At 31.6% G+C, this 14585-nt stretch overlaps 2 protein-coding genes across 4 annotated transcripts in view; one reads left to right on the forward strand and one right to left on the reverse strand.

The window, feature by feature from the left end:
• LOC139525515 (large ribosomal subunit protein mL40-like) overlaps positions 1 to 14585 on the reverse strand; it is a 146625-nt gene that overhangs the window by 100198 nt on the left and 31842 nt on the right. The gene's annotated exons all lie outside the window — the stretch shown is intronic.
• Positions 5727 to 14379, forward strand: LOC139525512 (uncharacterized). Of its 3 annotated transcripts, none has more exons than XM_071320907.1 (8): positions 5727 to 5867; positions 7937 to 8005; positions 8594 to 8647; positions 9833 to 9958; positions 10739 to 10871; positions 11157 to 11257; positions 11802 to 11984; positions 12512 to 14379. In XM_071320907.1, exons 2-8 carry the CDS (start codon positions 7940 to 7942, stop codon positions 12545 to 12547), a joined length of 699 nt encoding a protein of 232 aa, XP_071177008.1. In that variant the 5' UTR covers positions 5727 to 5867; positions 7937 to 7939; the 3' UTR covers positions 12548 to 14379. The 3 variants fall into 3 exon arrangements, with proteins under 3 accessions (XP_071177008.1, XP_071177010.1, XP_071177009.1); XM_071320909.1 differs by having other exon boundaries at positions 5804 to 6048; XM_071320908.1 differs by lacking the exon at positions 5727 to 5867 and adding an exon at positions 5972 to 6116.

The raw sequence follows: 14585 nt of genomic DNA on the forward strand, positions 1-14585 counted from the left end.
AAACTCCGAATTATGCTCAAGAAACTAACAAAAGCCAGAGGTTCCTGACTTGGGACAGGAGTTTGTATACGATCGCAAAAAATTTTGCGGTCATATATTGGTATCACGTCGGCGGCTGCGGCGTCGTCGTCGTCAGCTTCGTCTGGAGACAGATGGTTTCCGGATATTAACTTTAGTATAAATGAATAGAAATCAATAAAATTTTAACACAATGTTTATAACCACAAAAGGAAGCTTGGGATTGATTTTGGGGATTATAGTCTCTTAGGTTTAGGAATTAGGGGCCCAAAACAAGCATTTATCTAGTGTCAGTACAAAAAGTTGTGTGTAAGTATTTCAATTGTTTTGAAATTGTACCACAATGTTTGATACCATAAGTAGATGGTTGGGATATATTTTGTGGGTTATGAGGCAAACAGTCTAGGAATAAAGGGCCAAAAAGGAACCAAAAACAAGCATTTTTATACGACCACAAAAAAAATTTGCGTTGTATAATGGTATCATGTTGTTGTCTGCGTCGTCATCCGAAGACGCATTTAGTTTTGGGACAATAACTTTAGATTTAGTGAATTGATCTATATAATTTTTTACCAGAAGGTTCAATACCACTAAAGGAGTGTTGGGATCGAAATTTGGGGTTATGGTCCCAATAGTTAAGGAATTAGGGGCCCAAAATAACCATTTTTGTAGTTTTCAAGCAATAACTTGTGTTTCAGTGTATGAATCTCTCTGAAATTATACCACAAATTTTGATACCATGAAGGGATGGTTAGTAATGACTTTGAGGTGTTATGGCTAAAAAATGTTCTGGAATTAGGGGCAAAAATTGGGGGAAATAGGTTTTTCCGGACAATAACTTTAGATTTAGTGAATTGATCTATATAAATTTTTACCAGAATGTTCAATACCACTAAAGGAAGTTTGGGATTGATTTTGGGGGTTATGGTCACAATAGTTTAGGAATTAGGGGCCAAAATAAGCATTTTTGTAGTTTTCAAACAATAACTTGTGTTTTAGTGTATGAATCTCTCTGAAATTATACCACAAGTTTCCATACCATGAAGGGATAGTTAGTAATGACTTTGGGGGGTTATGGATCTAAGTGTTTTGGAATTAGGGGAAAAACTAGGTTTTTCTGGTCAATGGACAATTAAGACAATTTAAAAGCAGTGTAGGGGAGGTAATTCAAAAACAGGTAACATATAATGTTGGTATGTTCACATTTAACTCCATTACACTACTTGTAAATTATGTATAAAGAAATGTCAGGTTTTGGACTTATTGCAAAAAAAAGGGGGGTGGTAGTAGTTTTCATTTTTTCCCACAATATTCTCAAATTCCAAATTTTTGAAAAGTTTGAAGAAGAAATCTCGAATTGCACAATATTGCATAATTGATTTGTAAGATCTTGACATTTGTCTTGTGTCAGAAGTCAAACTCGTATTATGTCAAGAATTTGAATACAATCCAAATTTAGACCTGTATCAAGCTTGAATGTTGCGTCCATACTTGCCCCAACTGTTCAGTGTTCGACCTCTGAGGTCTTATAAAGCTGCGCCCTGCGGAGCACCTGATTGCAGTTTCAAGACAATTAATTTGAGTTATCTTTCTTTGTCCAGAATGGTTGTTGAATCACCTAAAACCAATGCTTTATGAAATCTTTGAAAATTGGAGTTATCTTTCTTTGTCCAGTATAGTAGTTGAATCAACTTAAATCAATGTTATATACAATATACAATGCAATATTCACTTTACTATAAATTTTTTATAGTAAAGTGAATATTGCATTGTATATTGTATATAACATTGATTTAAGTTGATTCAACTACTATACTGGACAAAGAAAGATAACTCCAATTTTCAAAGATTTCATAAAGCATTGGTTTTAGGTGATTCAACAACCATTCTGGACAAAGAAAGATAACTCAAATTAATTGTCTTGAAACTGCAATCAGGTGCTCCGCAGGGCGCAGCTTTATAAGACCTCAGAGGTCGAACACTGAACAGTTGGGGCAAGTATACCAACTAATAAATTTAAACAGTCTTTACCATTCAGTGATTACAAGCACTTTGATTACCATTCTAGGGTTATGCCCTTTACAAATGGAAAAATCGAAGAATTTTTTAGTTTCTGTTCTTTTAACTTGAGTTTGTCTCAACTGAATTTAATGAAATGTGTATATAATGCTTATTACCTATAAACTCAATTTTAAGTTCAATTTTTAGAAGCTTCACTTTTACAGTTCTTGAGTTATGTCCCTTTATAACGTTATATGCTAGCGGGGGCATCATCTGTGTCCCTTTGGACACATTCCCCATTTATTTTTTTAGAAGTTACTATCATTTCATATTAGTTTTAACCATGACTGTATGACATTTTATATTTTAATATTTTATGAGGGGGGGTCAGTTTTTCTCATTTCAGATTTCAGAAATTAAAAAGAAAATTTCTTCAAATCTTTTTTTTTTTAGAGGATAAATATTCAACAGCATAGTGAATTGCTCAAAAGCAAAAAAAAAAATAAGTTCATTAGACCACATTGTGTCAGAAACCTATGCTGTGTCAACTATCTAATCACAATCCAAATTCAGAGCTGTATCCAGCTTGAATGTGGTGTCCATACTAGCCCCATCCGTTCAGGGTTCGACCTCTGCGGTCGTATAAAGCTGTGCCCTGCGGAGCATCTGGTTATCTTTGAAAGAACAATTGTTTTTCTTCAGATTGACACTGAAAATAATTGTCACAACATTGATAATGATGATGGGTTTGTATTTTAAGTTAAACAGCAATTATCACTTGCATATCAGACTGAACATGTGTGTGTTTTATAGTATGAACAATGTTCAGTACTAGACCAACACCCTGATCTCATGTTAATGCTTTATGCATTGACATCTTTTATCATAGCATGGCAAATTAAGCAGTAAAATAACAACAATACCGAACTCCAATATAAATTTGTAATGTTGCAAAGTCCCTAAGCAAATGGAATAATCAAACGAATGAATAACACTTGTCATATTCCTGACTTCGTACATAGGATGAAAAATTTTGTCCTGCATTTTTTTTAAGCTGTAATCTCTGTCCTGCCTTTTTATTTTTCACTCTGTTCGGTCCTGCCTTTTTTTTTTAGTTTATCCTGACTTTTTTTACCTAAATTGTCGTCCTGACTTTTTTTTTTGCAAGTGTCTCATCCTGCCTTTTTTTTTTACTCAAAACTCCTGTCCTGCCTATTTTTTTTCAAATTTCATCCTAGCCCCCCCCCCCCCCCCTAAAAATCAAATGGTAGCTCCCTTAGTTTCTAGCTATAATTTTCCATCTCAAGTGAATAGCATGGTATGAAAAATTATCACCAAAAAAAAGGAAAATGCACAAATTAGCGATAATCATGATCGCTATTAACAACAAGCTAATACATTGTACATGTTGTATGTCATCAAAGAAAAACAAAAAGGCATACAAACAAAACACAAAATTTCACAGCACAACAACACCATGATGGGATGGACAAGTACTGCGCCACGAAAATGGACCACCAAAAATAGACTAAACAGTAAAAGCAATAATTAACAGAAAAAAATAAAAGAAGACTATAACTAATTATTAATGAATGGTAAACAATGTCACTACCTAGAACCTTATTTCAAGACCATCGTGTATTATTTGTGAAGCTGGTACAGAATATATATCAACAAGGTCTTGATATCAGCTGATGAATTTTTAGAAAAAGATCGACTAGACGGATATCGACTTTCTTTGTTTCTGAAGGAACTCTGACAAGTACCAAATGAGTAAGTCATGGGATAACCTATCATGGAACCATTATACGAGTACCTAATGAGTAAGTCATGTGCTAGATAACCTATCATGAACCAATTATATGAGTACCCAATTGAGTAAGTCACGTTATCGAAAACATATCATGAACCCATTTTACAAGTACCAAATGAATAAGTAATGTGATAGATAACTTTAATATCATGAACACATTTAACGAGTACACAAATGAGTTAGTCATGTAATAGATAACCTATCATGAAACCATTATATGAGTACCCAATTGAGTTAGTCATGTAATAGATAACCTAGCTATCATGAACCCATTATATGAGTACCCAATTGAGTAAGTCATGTAATAGATAACCTAGCTATCATGAACCCATTATATGAGTACCTAATTGAGTCAGTCATGTAATAGATAACCTAGCTATCATGAACCCATTATATGAGTACCCAATTGAGTTAGGGAGCTACCATTTGATTTTTAGGGGGGGCTAGGATGAAAAATGTTGTCCTGCATTTTTTTTAGTTGTAATCTCTGTCCTGCATTTTTATTTTTCACTCTATTTGGTCCTGCCTTTTCTTTTAGTTTATCCGGACTTTTTTTTTACCTAAATTGTCATCCTGACTTTTTTTTTACCTAAATTGTCATCCTGACTTTTTTTTACCTAAATTGTCATCCTGACTTTTTTTTTGCAAGTGTCTCATCCTGCTTTTTTGTTTACTCAAAATACCTGTCCTGCCTATTTTTTTCAAATTTCATCCTAGCCCCCCATAAAAATCAAATGGTAGCTCCCTTAGTCATGTAATAGATAACCTAGCTATCATGAACCCATTATATGAGTACCCAAATGAGTTAGTCATGTAATAGATAACCTTTCATGAACCCATAATACGAGTACCAAGTAAGTAAGTCATGTAATAGATAACCTGTCATTAACCCGTTGTACATGTTATACGAGTAGGAAAAAGAACATTGATTCTCATATATACATTTTAGAATCAACATACACAATTGCAATACAATTAGAATGTATAAAAAAAAACTTAGGTTAGTTTATAGTTTATAATATATTTATATAAACGGAAGTTTATAAATCTAACTCATATTGATTGACAAAATTTTCCAACAGTTTTTAAAAGAACCTGATTGTCTTCACAGCTTTATTAATTTATGAACTTTTGCTTATTGTTTAGTAAAGTAAAGTTGGGTATTTTATGGCAAACAAAGTCAAAGAGATCATCTACATTTCAGGGGTGCTTCAACACAGCCTGAGAGGTATTTTTGGTTCAAAATGTTTTACTTCTTGTTTAATTTTAAAAATGTCTAAGGGAGCTACCATTTGATTTTTATGGGGGGGGGGGGGGGGGGGGGGGCTAGGATGAAATTTGAAAAAAATAGGCAGGACAGGAGTTTTGAGTAAAAAAAAAGTCAGGATGAGACACTTGCAAAAAAAAAAAAGTCAGGATGACAATTTATGTAAAAGAAGTCAGGATAAACTAAAAAAAAAAAAGCAGGACCGAATAGAGTGAAAAATAAAAAGGCAGGACAGAGATTACAACTAAAAAAAAATGCAGGACAAAATTTTTCATCCTAGCCCCCCCATAAAAATCAAATGGTAGCTCCCTAATAACAGGATACATCGACTTTTATAATTCAATTCAATTCAATTCAATTCAAAGTTTTATTGCCATATAAACTTTACAGTTTGTGACATCATAACAACAACAAAAACAAATATAAAAGACAATTACTAAGTAACTCAATATATATACACAAATTCAGGTAAATTTTAAAGGGTCCCCTGTCCTCAGTTCCATTGACTTTTTTATAACGGATCCTAGTTTATTCACTTGTGTTGGTGTTGATGGGTTAAGTATATATATAACTTTGTCATTGTCAGTGAGATTATAATGGTGGAGGAAAACTCATATGAGGTGCTCCTATAATGGCGGAAGATTCCATGTACAGTTACAGTTTGCAAAACAAACACACGTGTGATCTAGAACAATTTTTTATGAGGAAATAGGAAATCGAAAGTAGACGACGCAATATTTTCATACTTTCGTTATTTTATTTTATAGAGTAAGTTTGTAGCTGTATTTGAATTAAATATGACATGTAAATTGAAAATATTTCAAATGCCTGGAAGTGTACAACCGTGCAGTTTGAGAAAGTGACTAATTCTCATTCACTGTTGACATCACCTGATAATACCATAAACAATTACACATAACTACAACCTATTTAGGGTATTACACGTGTGGTTAGTCCTCATATATTTATATCTGTTTGATACACTTGAATTTATATTACATTCTGAATTATTTTAAGGTGAGTTCTGTATTAGGCTGTTTGATCTCAGTGGAGATGCATATTAATTTAATTTTGTACATCTCATTGAAGTTTTATTTAAAAGGTTCCACTAAAGTCAAAATATAGGACACTTCATAAACATCTAAACTTTGCCTGTTTTTTTCTCACATAAATATGTTTCAATGGCATATTTGTCCAATTTCTGTATTGTACCTTCAATATTTGTTCACTTAGATATAGTTTCATGAAATAAACTCGTTAATCAAAGTTAATCAACAAATTCCAGATATTTTTGGAAATTTAGTACGTGTTTACCCAAAGAACTGGTTTGGCCACAACATAATAATTGCAAGTTTATTTACAATTGACACAGTGTGTATTAATTAAGTATGTTTAAATAAAGATAACTGTATGTTCCCATAGTGAGGGGGATAGGACCTTTATCGGGACTCCGGGATCGAGTGTTTTTAAGCTCGGGATTTCGGGATTGACCCTTTCGGGATCCGGGAATTCTTTTTTTCGGATTTCGGGACGCCGGGATTTAATTTATTTAAATTCGGGACCTCGGGAAATCGTGTTTTTAAGCCCGGGATTTCGGGATCAGGACCCCTCCTATCCCCCCTCCATAGTTTAGGACTTTATTCGTTACAGGTTGAAAAATACAGGCAAAGTTTAGATGTTTATGAAGGGGGTCTCATTGGGGGGTTCTGATCCCCGATCCCGCTTACTGTTTTGTCAGATTCTTGTATCCCGTTTACACTATATATGTAAGAAATTCTCATTTTTTTGTAATTTCCTGTGTCCCGCTAGACTTCATTTCCTGTTTTCATGGCACAATAATTTGACTTTCACGTGTCAGGCTTACAAAAAATCGGCAATCCCACATCACGCTTAGACCCCAATAAGACCCACTATGAAGTGTCCTATTTTTTTTTATTTTAGTGGAACCTGTTATTTTTACAGAGATTTTCAGTTCACATAAAAATAAAAGGGTTTTATTAGCATTTTTGGTCCCCATCAAAGCCATGTCAAAGGAAGTTAATTGTCTACATGCATTTAAAAAAAGCAAAAACCACTTCTTATAACATCAAGGTTTTGGATAGTACATGTATAGTGGTACTATTTTTTTTGTTAAATCTAACCTGTAGCAGGTTAATTCCCTATTGGTTTTGTGCACTATACCAAGGATTTATGTGAGTGATATAAATACATGTAGTACATCTACTCAGTAACTGTATCACTAGCTAGCATGTCAAGACAGGTTACAAGTTTAAATCATACCCATGGTGCTGAAAGTGGCCATAAACACCAATCAATCAACTGTGCCAGTCTGACTCTCTGTGTATGATTTATATATATTTACAGTGCTAGTTTGCAAGGTTACAAATTGAAGAAGATTGCAGCCTTACCTAGACACTTTTTTTGACTGTGAGATTTCAAGTTTTTGCTCCGAAATGTAAATGCTGTGTGAAGAATAAGCAAATTACACTCAATTTTCAATTTTGTGGTTTGACCAGGCTAGGGATAGACGCCACTACCTCCCTTACTCTAGGCAAACAATCTATGGTGCTACAAGGGACTTATGAGAATTGATATAAATTTCCTGAAAATGCAATAATAAACCTCATGTTTTTTCCATTCTTCAAACATTTCACCATTATAAATGCACACATTAATTTGTGAGTTCATAGTATGTGTATTGTGACTTTTGTCAGATAAGACTTTAAAAGCAGTTCAGATGCTTTATTTGTAGGTCAGCTGATACATTTACTGTTATATCAATTTTATTTATTTCCCGCAATATGAGTTTAATTTGTTTTTTTTATAATTCTTTATAGACAATGGCACAGAAAGGACCTCCACCACCATATCAGTACCAAGGACCACCAGCTGGTCAAGCATCCAATGTAGGTATACATGTAGTTGTTATAAACAAAGTATTTCATTAAATATGATGTACATGTAGATGTACTATTGTCATCTTTCTCATATAGACATCAGTTTTAGATCTTTTTGGGGGGATTATTATGTAAATTATGATAGACTCATAAAACAGAAAACAGGAACCCAGAAAAAATGTTAGTTTAAACATATTTTATTGTTCAAAATGACAAATGGATTAGACACAAGTTTTACAACTTAGTAACATCTTCTCTAATTCTTGAAAAAATGTTGTTCAGTACATACCCACAAACCCACAAAATAGACCAATAAAAATACATGGTAATGTTCATGTCTCTTCACATGTAACCACCAAAACTGTTGTCTCTCTTTTCATAATGTTGTTCATTCTTCATAAAAGTTTTATTATAATTTTAATTATTAGGTAAACAGATATATATACTACAAAATGTCATTAGTGAAGATTAGTGTGACAAAATAGCTTAGCGCCAACCTGATATTAACAGAATATCTGATCAATGATTTTTATTTTGACCAATCACAAACTTAGTGTAAACAAGATAACTAATCCTATGTTTTTGTTTATTTCACAGACAACAATATATGTTAACCAGCAGCCACAAACAAGAGTTATACATAAATCATCTGTAAGTAGAAAAATCAAATAGTTTGCATTAAGTTTTGATTGTAATGAATAAAGTTAATTATTTTCTTGTCCCAAAAGGACATACTGTGGATTCATTATTGTTCGTTGGATACCAATTTTCGTTGCTTTCATTGTTACAGGTGAACCACGAAATTAAATGTTCAACAAATAACAAATTTCTATAGGCTTATATGCAGACTTTGGCAAAACCACGATATCAGATATCCACGAACATGCAAGTTTTCCGTAATCTACAAAAATTGGTTCCCACGAAAAAAATGAATTCACAGTATAGCAACAAAGTTTGCATAATTCAATGCAAATACATATAAGCAAAAACTCAGACCAAATGTCCATTTTATTTCAGTTTCATTTTATAATGACAAACCATAACAGTTATTACTTATTTCATGCTATTTTTAACATACTATTCAAACTGCCATCCCTATATAAGACTTCATCATTACATCTTCAATTTTGCCATAGAAAACTCTTCATACTCTTGATATTTTGAATTGTATATGAAATTTTTTTTAAATGAAAATGCAAGAAATGAAAATCAAGCAATGCTAATGGAAGGGTAAGAAATATTGAAAATTTTAAGGGAGCAGTCAAGTTTTATTTCTATATTCCTGTCGAACACTGGACATAATATCTGTCCATCAATTTGGCATCAAACACTTAACATGCATGTAGGATAACTCAGATTTAATCTACCAATTCTCATATAACTTCAACAAAATATTAGAATTGATGTAAGAAAGTTCCCATTCAATTTTTAACAATAATTTGGCATGGTCATTCCACATGTTCCAGGGTAACATAATGCAATTCCTGCACTGACCACAGTTGATTTCTCCAAATTTTATATTACTGTGTGTATTGTAAAAAGGAAGCTCTTGTTTTATTTTTTTTTCACATATTGCACCATAACTTGTGTTTGCTTGAATTGTATAAGTTGAAAGTTTACTTAATTGTTGAAATTGGTAAACATATCAAACTGTTCAATTGAAGAAAAAGACATATTTTCTATAGATGTATTTTAATTGCCAATGATTAAATGCATTTGAAAAAGGCATACCATGCACTCTTGGTGCAGCTGTTTATTTTGATTTTATTTTAATTGTTTAAAACTGTATTCCATTAGTTAGAGAGTGTAATACACAATAATTTCTTTATCTTATAGCCAGGTTTGTTCGGATCAATCATGAAAGAAGTGAACAGTGTAGGCAGGGAGGTAGAAAAAGGTCTGAATTGGGCTGGTAACCAGATAGACCATGCTGTCAAGCAGTGTGAGACTGGAAATATTCTAGTAAGTAGAATGGTAACCAGGCTAAAGTCAAACATTTTAATCTCTTCTTGTAAGTAGACTGGCAATAAAGAGAGAAGAGACCAAAAAATCAAAAAGTCCAATAAAACAGAGAAAAAAGACAATTATTTGAAAGAACAAACAATAACAAAACATTACCTAGACATCTAAAGACTGAGCAACATGAAACGGGCATGAAATCCGCCATGTTAGAATCACTTACATGGCAGAAAATGCAGTAAAAAAGTGTTAGACAGAAAAACTTCTGGTAAACTCCCAACAGATTTGACCATGCAGTCAAACAAGGTGTTAGATTTTTTATAAGAAAAGTAAAGCAATTGTGACAGATGGAATTAATGAGAAAAGGTAGTGCACATTGTTGAGTGCACACATCAGAAGCTGGATTTGTTGTTACATTTTGGGATGTAGAAGTACGGTATGCACTATCTCGATTGTAAATGACTGAAAAAGATAATACCTGTAGAATAAGAAGTAACTTTACATCAGACCGTTCCTACCAATGAAGAAATGTTAGTTGTTGTTTTTTTATTATTCATAATACACATCTTCAAGGAAAAGTGAACATTTTGCTTTTTCTTCATTAAACTTTTTTTTTAAATTAATTATAAATAGAAAAGAAAGAAGATATCACCAATGATGTTGGATAGTTAAACAGACCAAACAAACACCAAACTTCTCTGAGAAAATTTATGCACAAACAAAAACAATATTGTTTGGCTTTGTAAAAATTTACATCAATATATATATGATACATTTTTTCAGCAAACATTCCAGACAAACAATGTAGTACAGTTAGTATCAAGAGCCAGTGGAAGATCACTACAGATTGTTATGTCACCAACACAACAGTTAGTCATTGATGGATGTGGGGCAGAGGGACCTCAGGCTTTTAATAGTAGGTATCATGAGCCAGTTGAACATCACTATACATTGTCACCAATTAATACAAGTGAGTGGCTGATGGAAGTGGTGCACAGGCATTGATTCTATGCCAATGGATATTTAAGACTAAGTCACAAATTTCCATGAGTACAAAGATTTACTGTGGTGAAAAAAATTCCAAATTCGTTTATTGTGGGAATTCCAATGTGAGTCTTTAAAAGCTTAAAAATGTTGCTCTTATTTCTAGTGTTTGCTTTTAATGTACATGCATCTAAAAGGTTTAATTTTTATTTTTCAGCTTTATGGACTGTTGTTAATGAGAGTAACAACCAAGTTCGTCTCCATAACAACAATAACTACATTGCTATTGTCAATGGTTTAACACAGCTAGTTCACATGGTGAGTTTAGTTTCTACATTTTTACATAGTCACTATATATAATTGTTTCATTTAGTTTTATAAATGAAAACATTGGAACTGTTCACTGTCTCTTAATAAGAATTATGATCCTAATCATAAGTCAAAATCTGGGAAATCAGGTTGTGTGATATATAAAGAACTGATAAAAAAATATAGGATAGTTATTGTAACTCATGATAAAAAAAACTCCCTTAAGAATCTGCAATTAGAGTGCAAAATTAAGACATGTAAAATGGGAGATTCTTTACAATGAAGTAGACACATGCTTTTGTGTGAACAATCATCTTTAGTAATTCTTTACTGATGTGTGGCATTGTTATTTAACTTGACTTTGTTATTTCATTATAATTTATGGAATACAAACTATTGTAGTTGGTTAACTACAAAATTCAGCATACAGCAAAAGAAAAATATCCTAAAGTTGTGTATTCAAAATTTGTCTTAGCAACAAAATAAACTATCCATGAAAATCAGTACGTAAGAAAATAAACAGCAGTATGAAATTTGTTTTTTATATTAACAGCCACCAGGTACAATGCACGGAGCAGAAACAAAAATCCAGTTACATCAGACCAATCAGTTTGTTACCCTAGCATCATGTAAAACTGTGACACAACATGTTGGTGTACTAGAAAATGGACAATTGAAGTCTGCTTTAGCCACACATAGAAATGACACTCATGCCATGTTTGGTGTTAGATTGATTGTAAGTATTGTTAATAAAAACTAGAGAGACAACTATGTCTGATTTTGTTTGAAATGATATCAATTAACATAAAGATAAACATATTTGAAAAGAAATGGTTGATGTACAAAAGAAAAAAATCTACACTTTACTGGAAACTGGACATGAATATAACACTTGATGAATAAATCTTATGTAATTTTTCAACAAATTTTAGAAACAATTATATTTTCATTTATTATCTCCCTTTATAGTATATTATATGCCCATACTTTCATTTTGATATACTTTAACATTCTTTTCATTCAGATTTCATTTGAATGTCAGAACATCAATGTTTATTTTTTTACAAAAAGCATTTCTGAAACAGAAGGAGTAAAAAAATATGTAGGGCACTGAAAAAGCCTAAAAAAATGTAGTAGCTTCTCAACATAAAATGGTTCACATTTACAAATTCTGACTTGTATGGAGAATTGTCTCATTGGCCCTCATACCACATCTTCTTATATCTATAGAATCAATTTAACATATGATATTTCTTATTGTAGTCGACACCTTATGCTGGAGCACCTGCCAAACGATAAAGATGTAGGAGTGGAATCTGATCTTGTGATATATACAAACTACATGTACTTTGTATTTAAGTACATACACTTTGATATCTTATGTTTACCTTGTTATTTTCAGTAACATTAATCAGTATCTATGACAATTAACCATGTATCCCTTCTTACACATCAGTGTTCACCAAGTTAGTGCCATAGTTTATATGCAACTATTGTTTTCATTCCTTTATGACATTCTGAATTTAACCTTTGACAGTAACTTCACTTGATATGTAATTGGATTATGATTCAAAGAATACTAATATAGCTTGATATTTACAAGACTTTTTATGTATTAATGAAAATTCACAAATAAACAGCATTATATTATTATATTTTATTTCACTTTCCTAGAAATACTAACTCATTATCATTTTGGAGTAGGTCTTTATAAATAAATGAATGTTTATATATTGTATATAAATTGAACTGTGATATAGTACTTTTGATACACATCATTGACAATTGATAGAAGTGTAAGATTAGATATAGTGTCTTGACTTTGGGGTGCACAATGTTCAAATTAATTTCCAAATGTAAAATATTATATCAATAAAAAGTTTCCCTATGATAAGTTACACGAAAAGTAATGAAGAGCAATTAATTGAAAAGAAGATCAACTAAATCTATTAGTTTTTTTCCAGATTTTATTCATTATTGTTAAGTTATTTGTTTGAATTGTGTGATAATACAATAGAATTTCTGTTTTTAGCATAAAACACTCTACTTATCTCCCCCTGAACTGAGCATATTTGTGCAATATTTTCTTGTCTGACAAAAAATCATGATTGTTTTATTCATGTATAATCCAAATAATTGTTAAATGTAACTTTATTTTGATATACATTTGTACATCTTTGATAAGATTAATAAAGTGGTTGGAGCAGGACATGCCCTACTGCTATCTATTGCTTTTTGTGGATTTCTGTAGTTCACCAATTAAAGAACTAAATTTTTACAGTTAACTTTAAAAAGCACTTTTAGGTAAACTATTTTATACATCAATAATTTTGTTAAATTCTCACATATTTTCATGAAACTTGGACAGAAGATTCTTCATAATCATTAGATAGCATTTGAATCAAAAGTTTGCTTTTTTATTTTTTCATTTTGCTGTTTAAATTTTCATTGTTTGCAGTTAACATTTAGATACAGTCTGGTGTTGTCTTTTAATACATATGTAACTTTGTTAAACATTCATTGAATATTAAACTTGATAGAAGCTTTGTCTTATAAGTAAGTTATCTTAATCAAAACCTGATGCAAATTTTCATTTTTCCTTCCCAGTAACTACCAATAGATTGACTTCCAGGTAAGTTTTTGCAGTAAATATTTACTTTCAGTTTGTAGTTATGTTTCTTAGAAATCCATTACTTTGTCAATTGATACTGGATATAAGAAAAGTTAGATAGAAATTTCTTAATAAAAGTAAAGAAAGGCATCAAAAGAAATTTTTCGCAATCTAAAAAACAAATCTATATTTGACTGACTGATAAATGGAGTTAATTTTTGGTGGTCAGTATTACACTTTTGTGCAACAGCAATCTCAAGAAAGACCCAGGGAACTTTTAAATAATCTTTATTAGAAAAAATGTTACCTATTCTTGTTTATGTTGTATTGTTTGAAATTATAAACCTTGACTGTCTGTACATTTTCTTTTCAATCAATGTATACAATTGAATAATGACATGTTTTAAATAATTTTATATTTCACTATAATTAATGTAGTGTTTTATTGTTAGCATGCTGTTTTATTGTTTTATTCTTTGTCATGTGTATTTTTAATTAAAAAGTGTTTTATTAATGTGAATCAGCAGTTGTTTTTATATTTCCACTCTGTGAACATTAAATCACTTGACAGTTTACACTAGTTTCAGGCACTATGGGGGTATTGACTATTCTTTTGGGTATTGCAAAATCATACCCTGTTCTAACTAGAAAACATTGAAAAACATACACTGATCTAAACAGAAATATTGAAAAACATACCCTGTTCTAGACACGCTCAGAAAATGT

This window comes from Mytilus edulis, chromosome 5 (assembly GCF_963676685.1).
Source record: "Mytilus edulis chromosome 5, xbMytEdul2.2, whole genome shotgun sequence".
Lineage (NCBI taxonomy): Eukaryota > Metazoa > Mollusca > Bivalvia > Mytilida > Mytilidae > Mytilus > Mytilus edulis.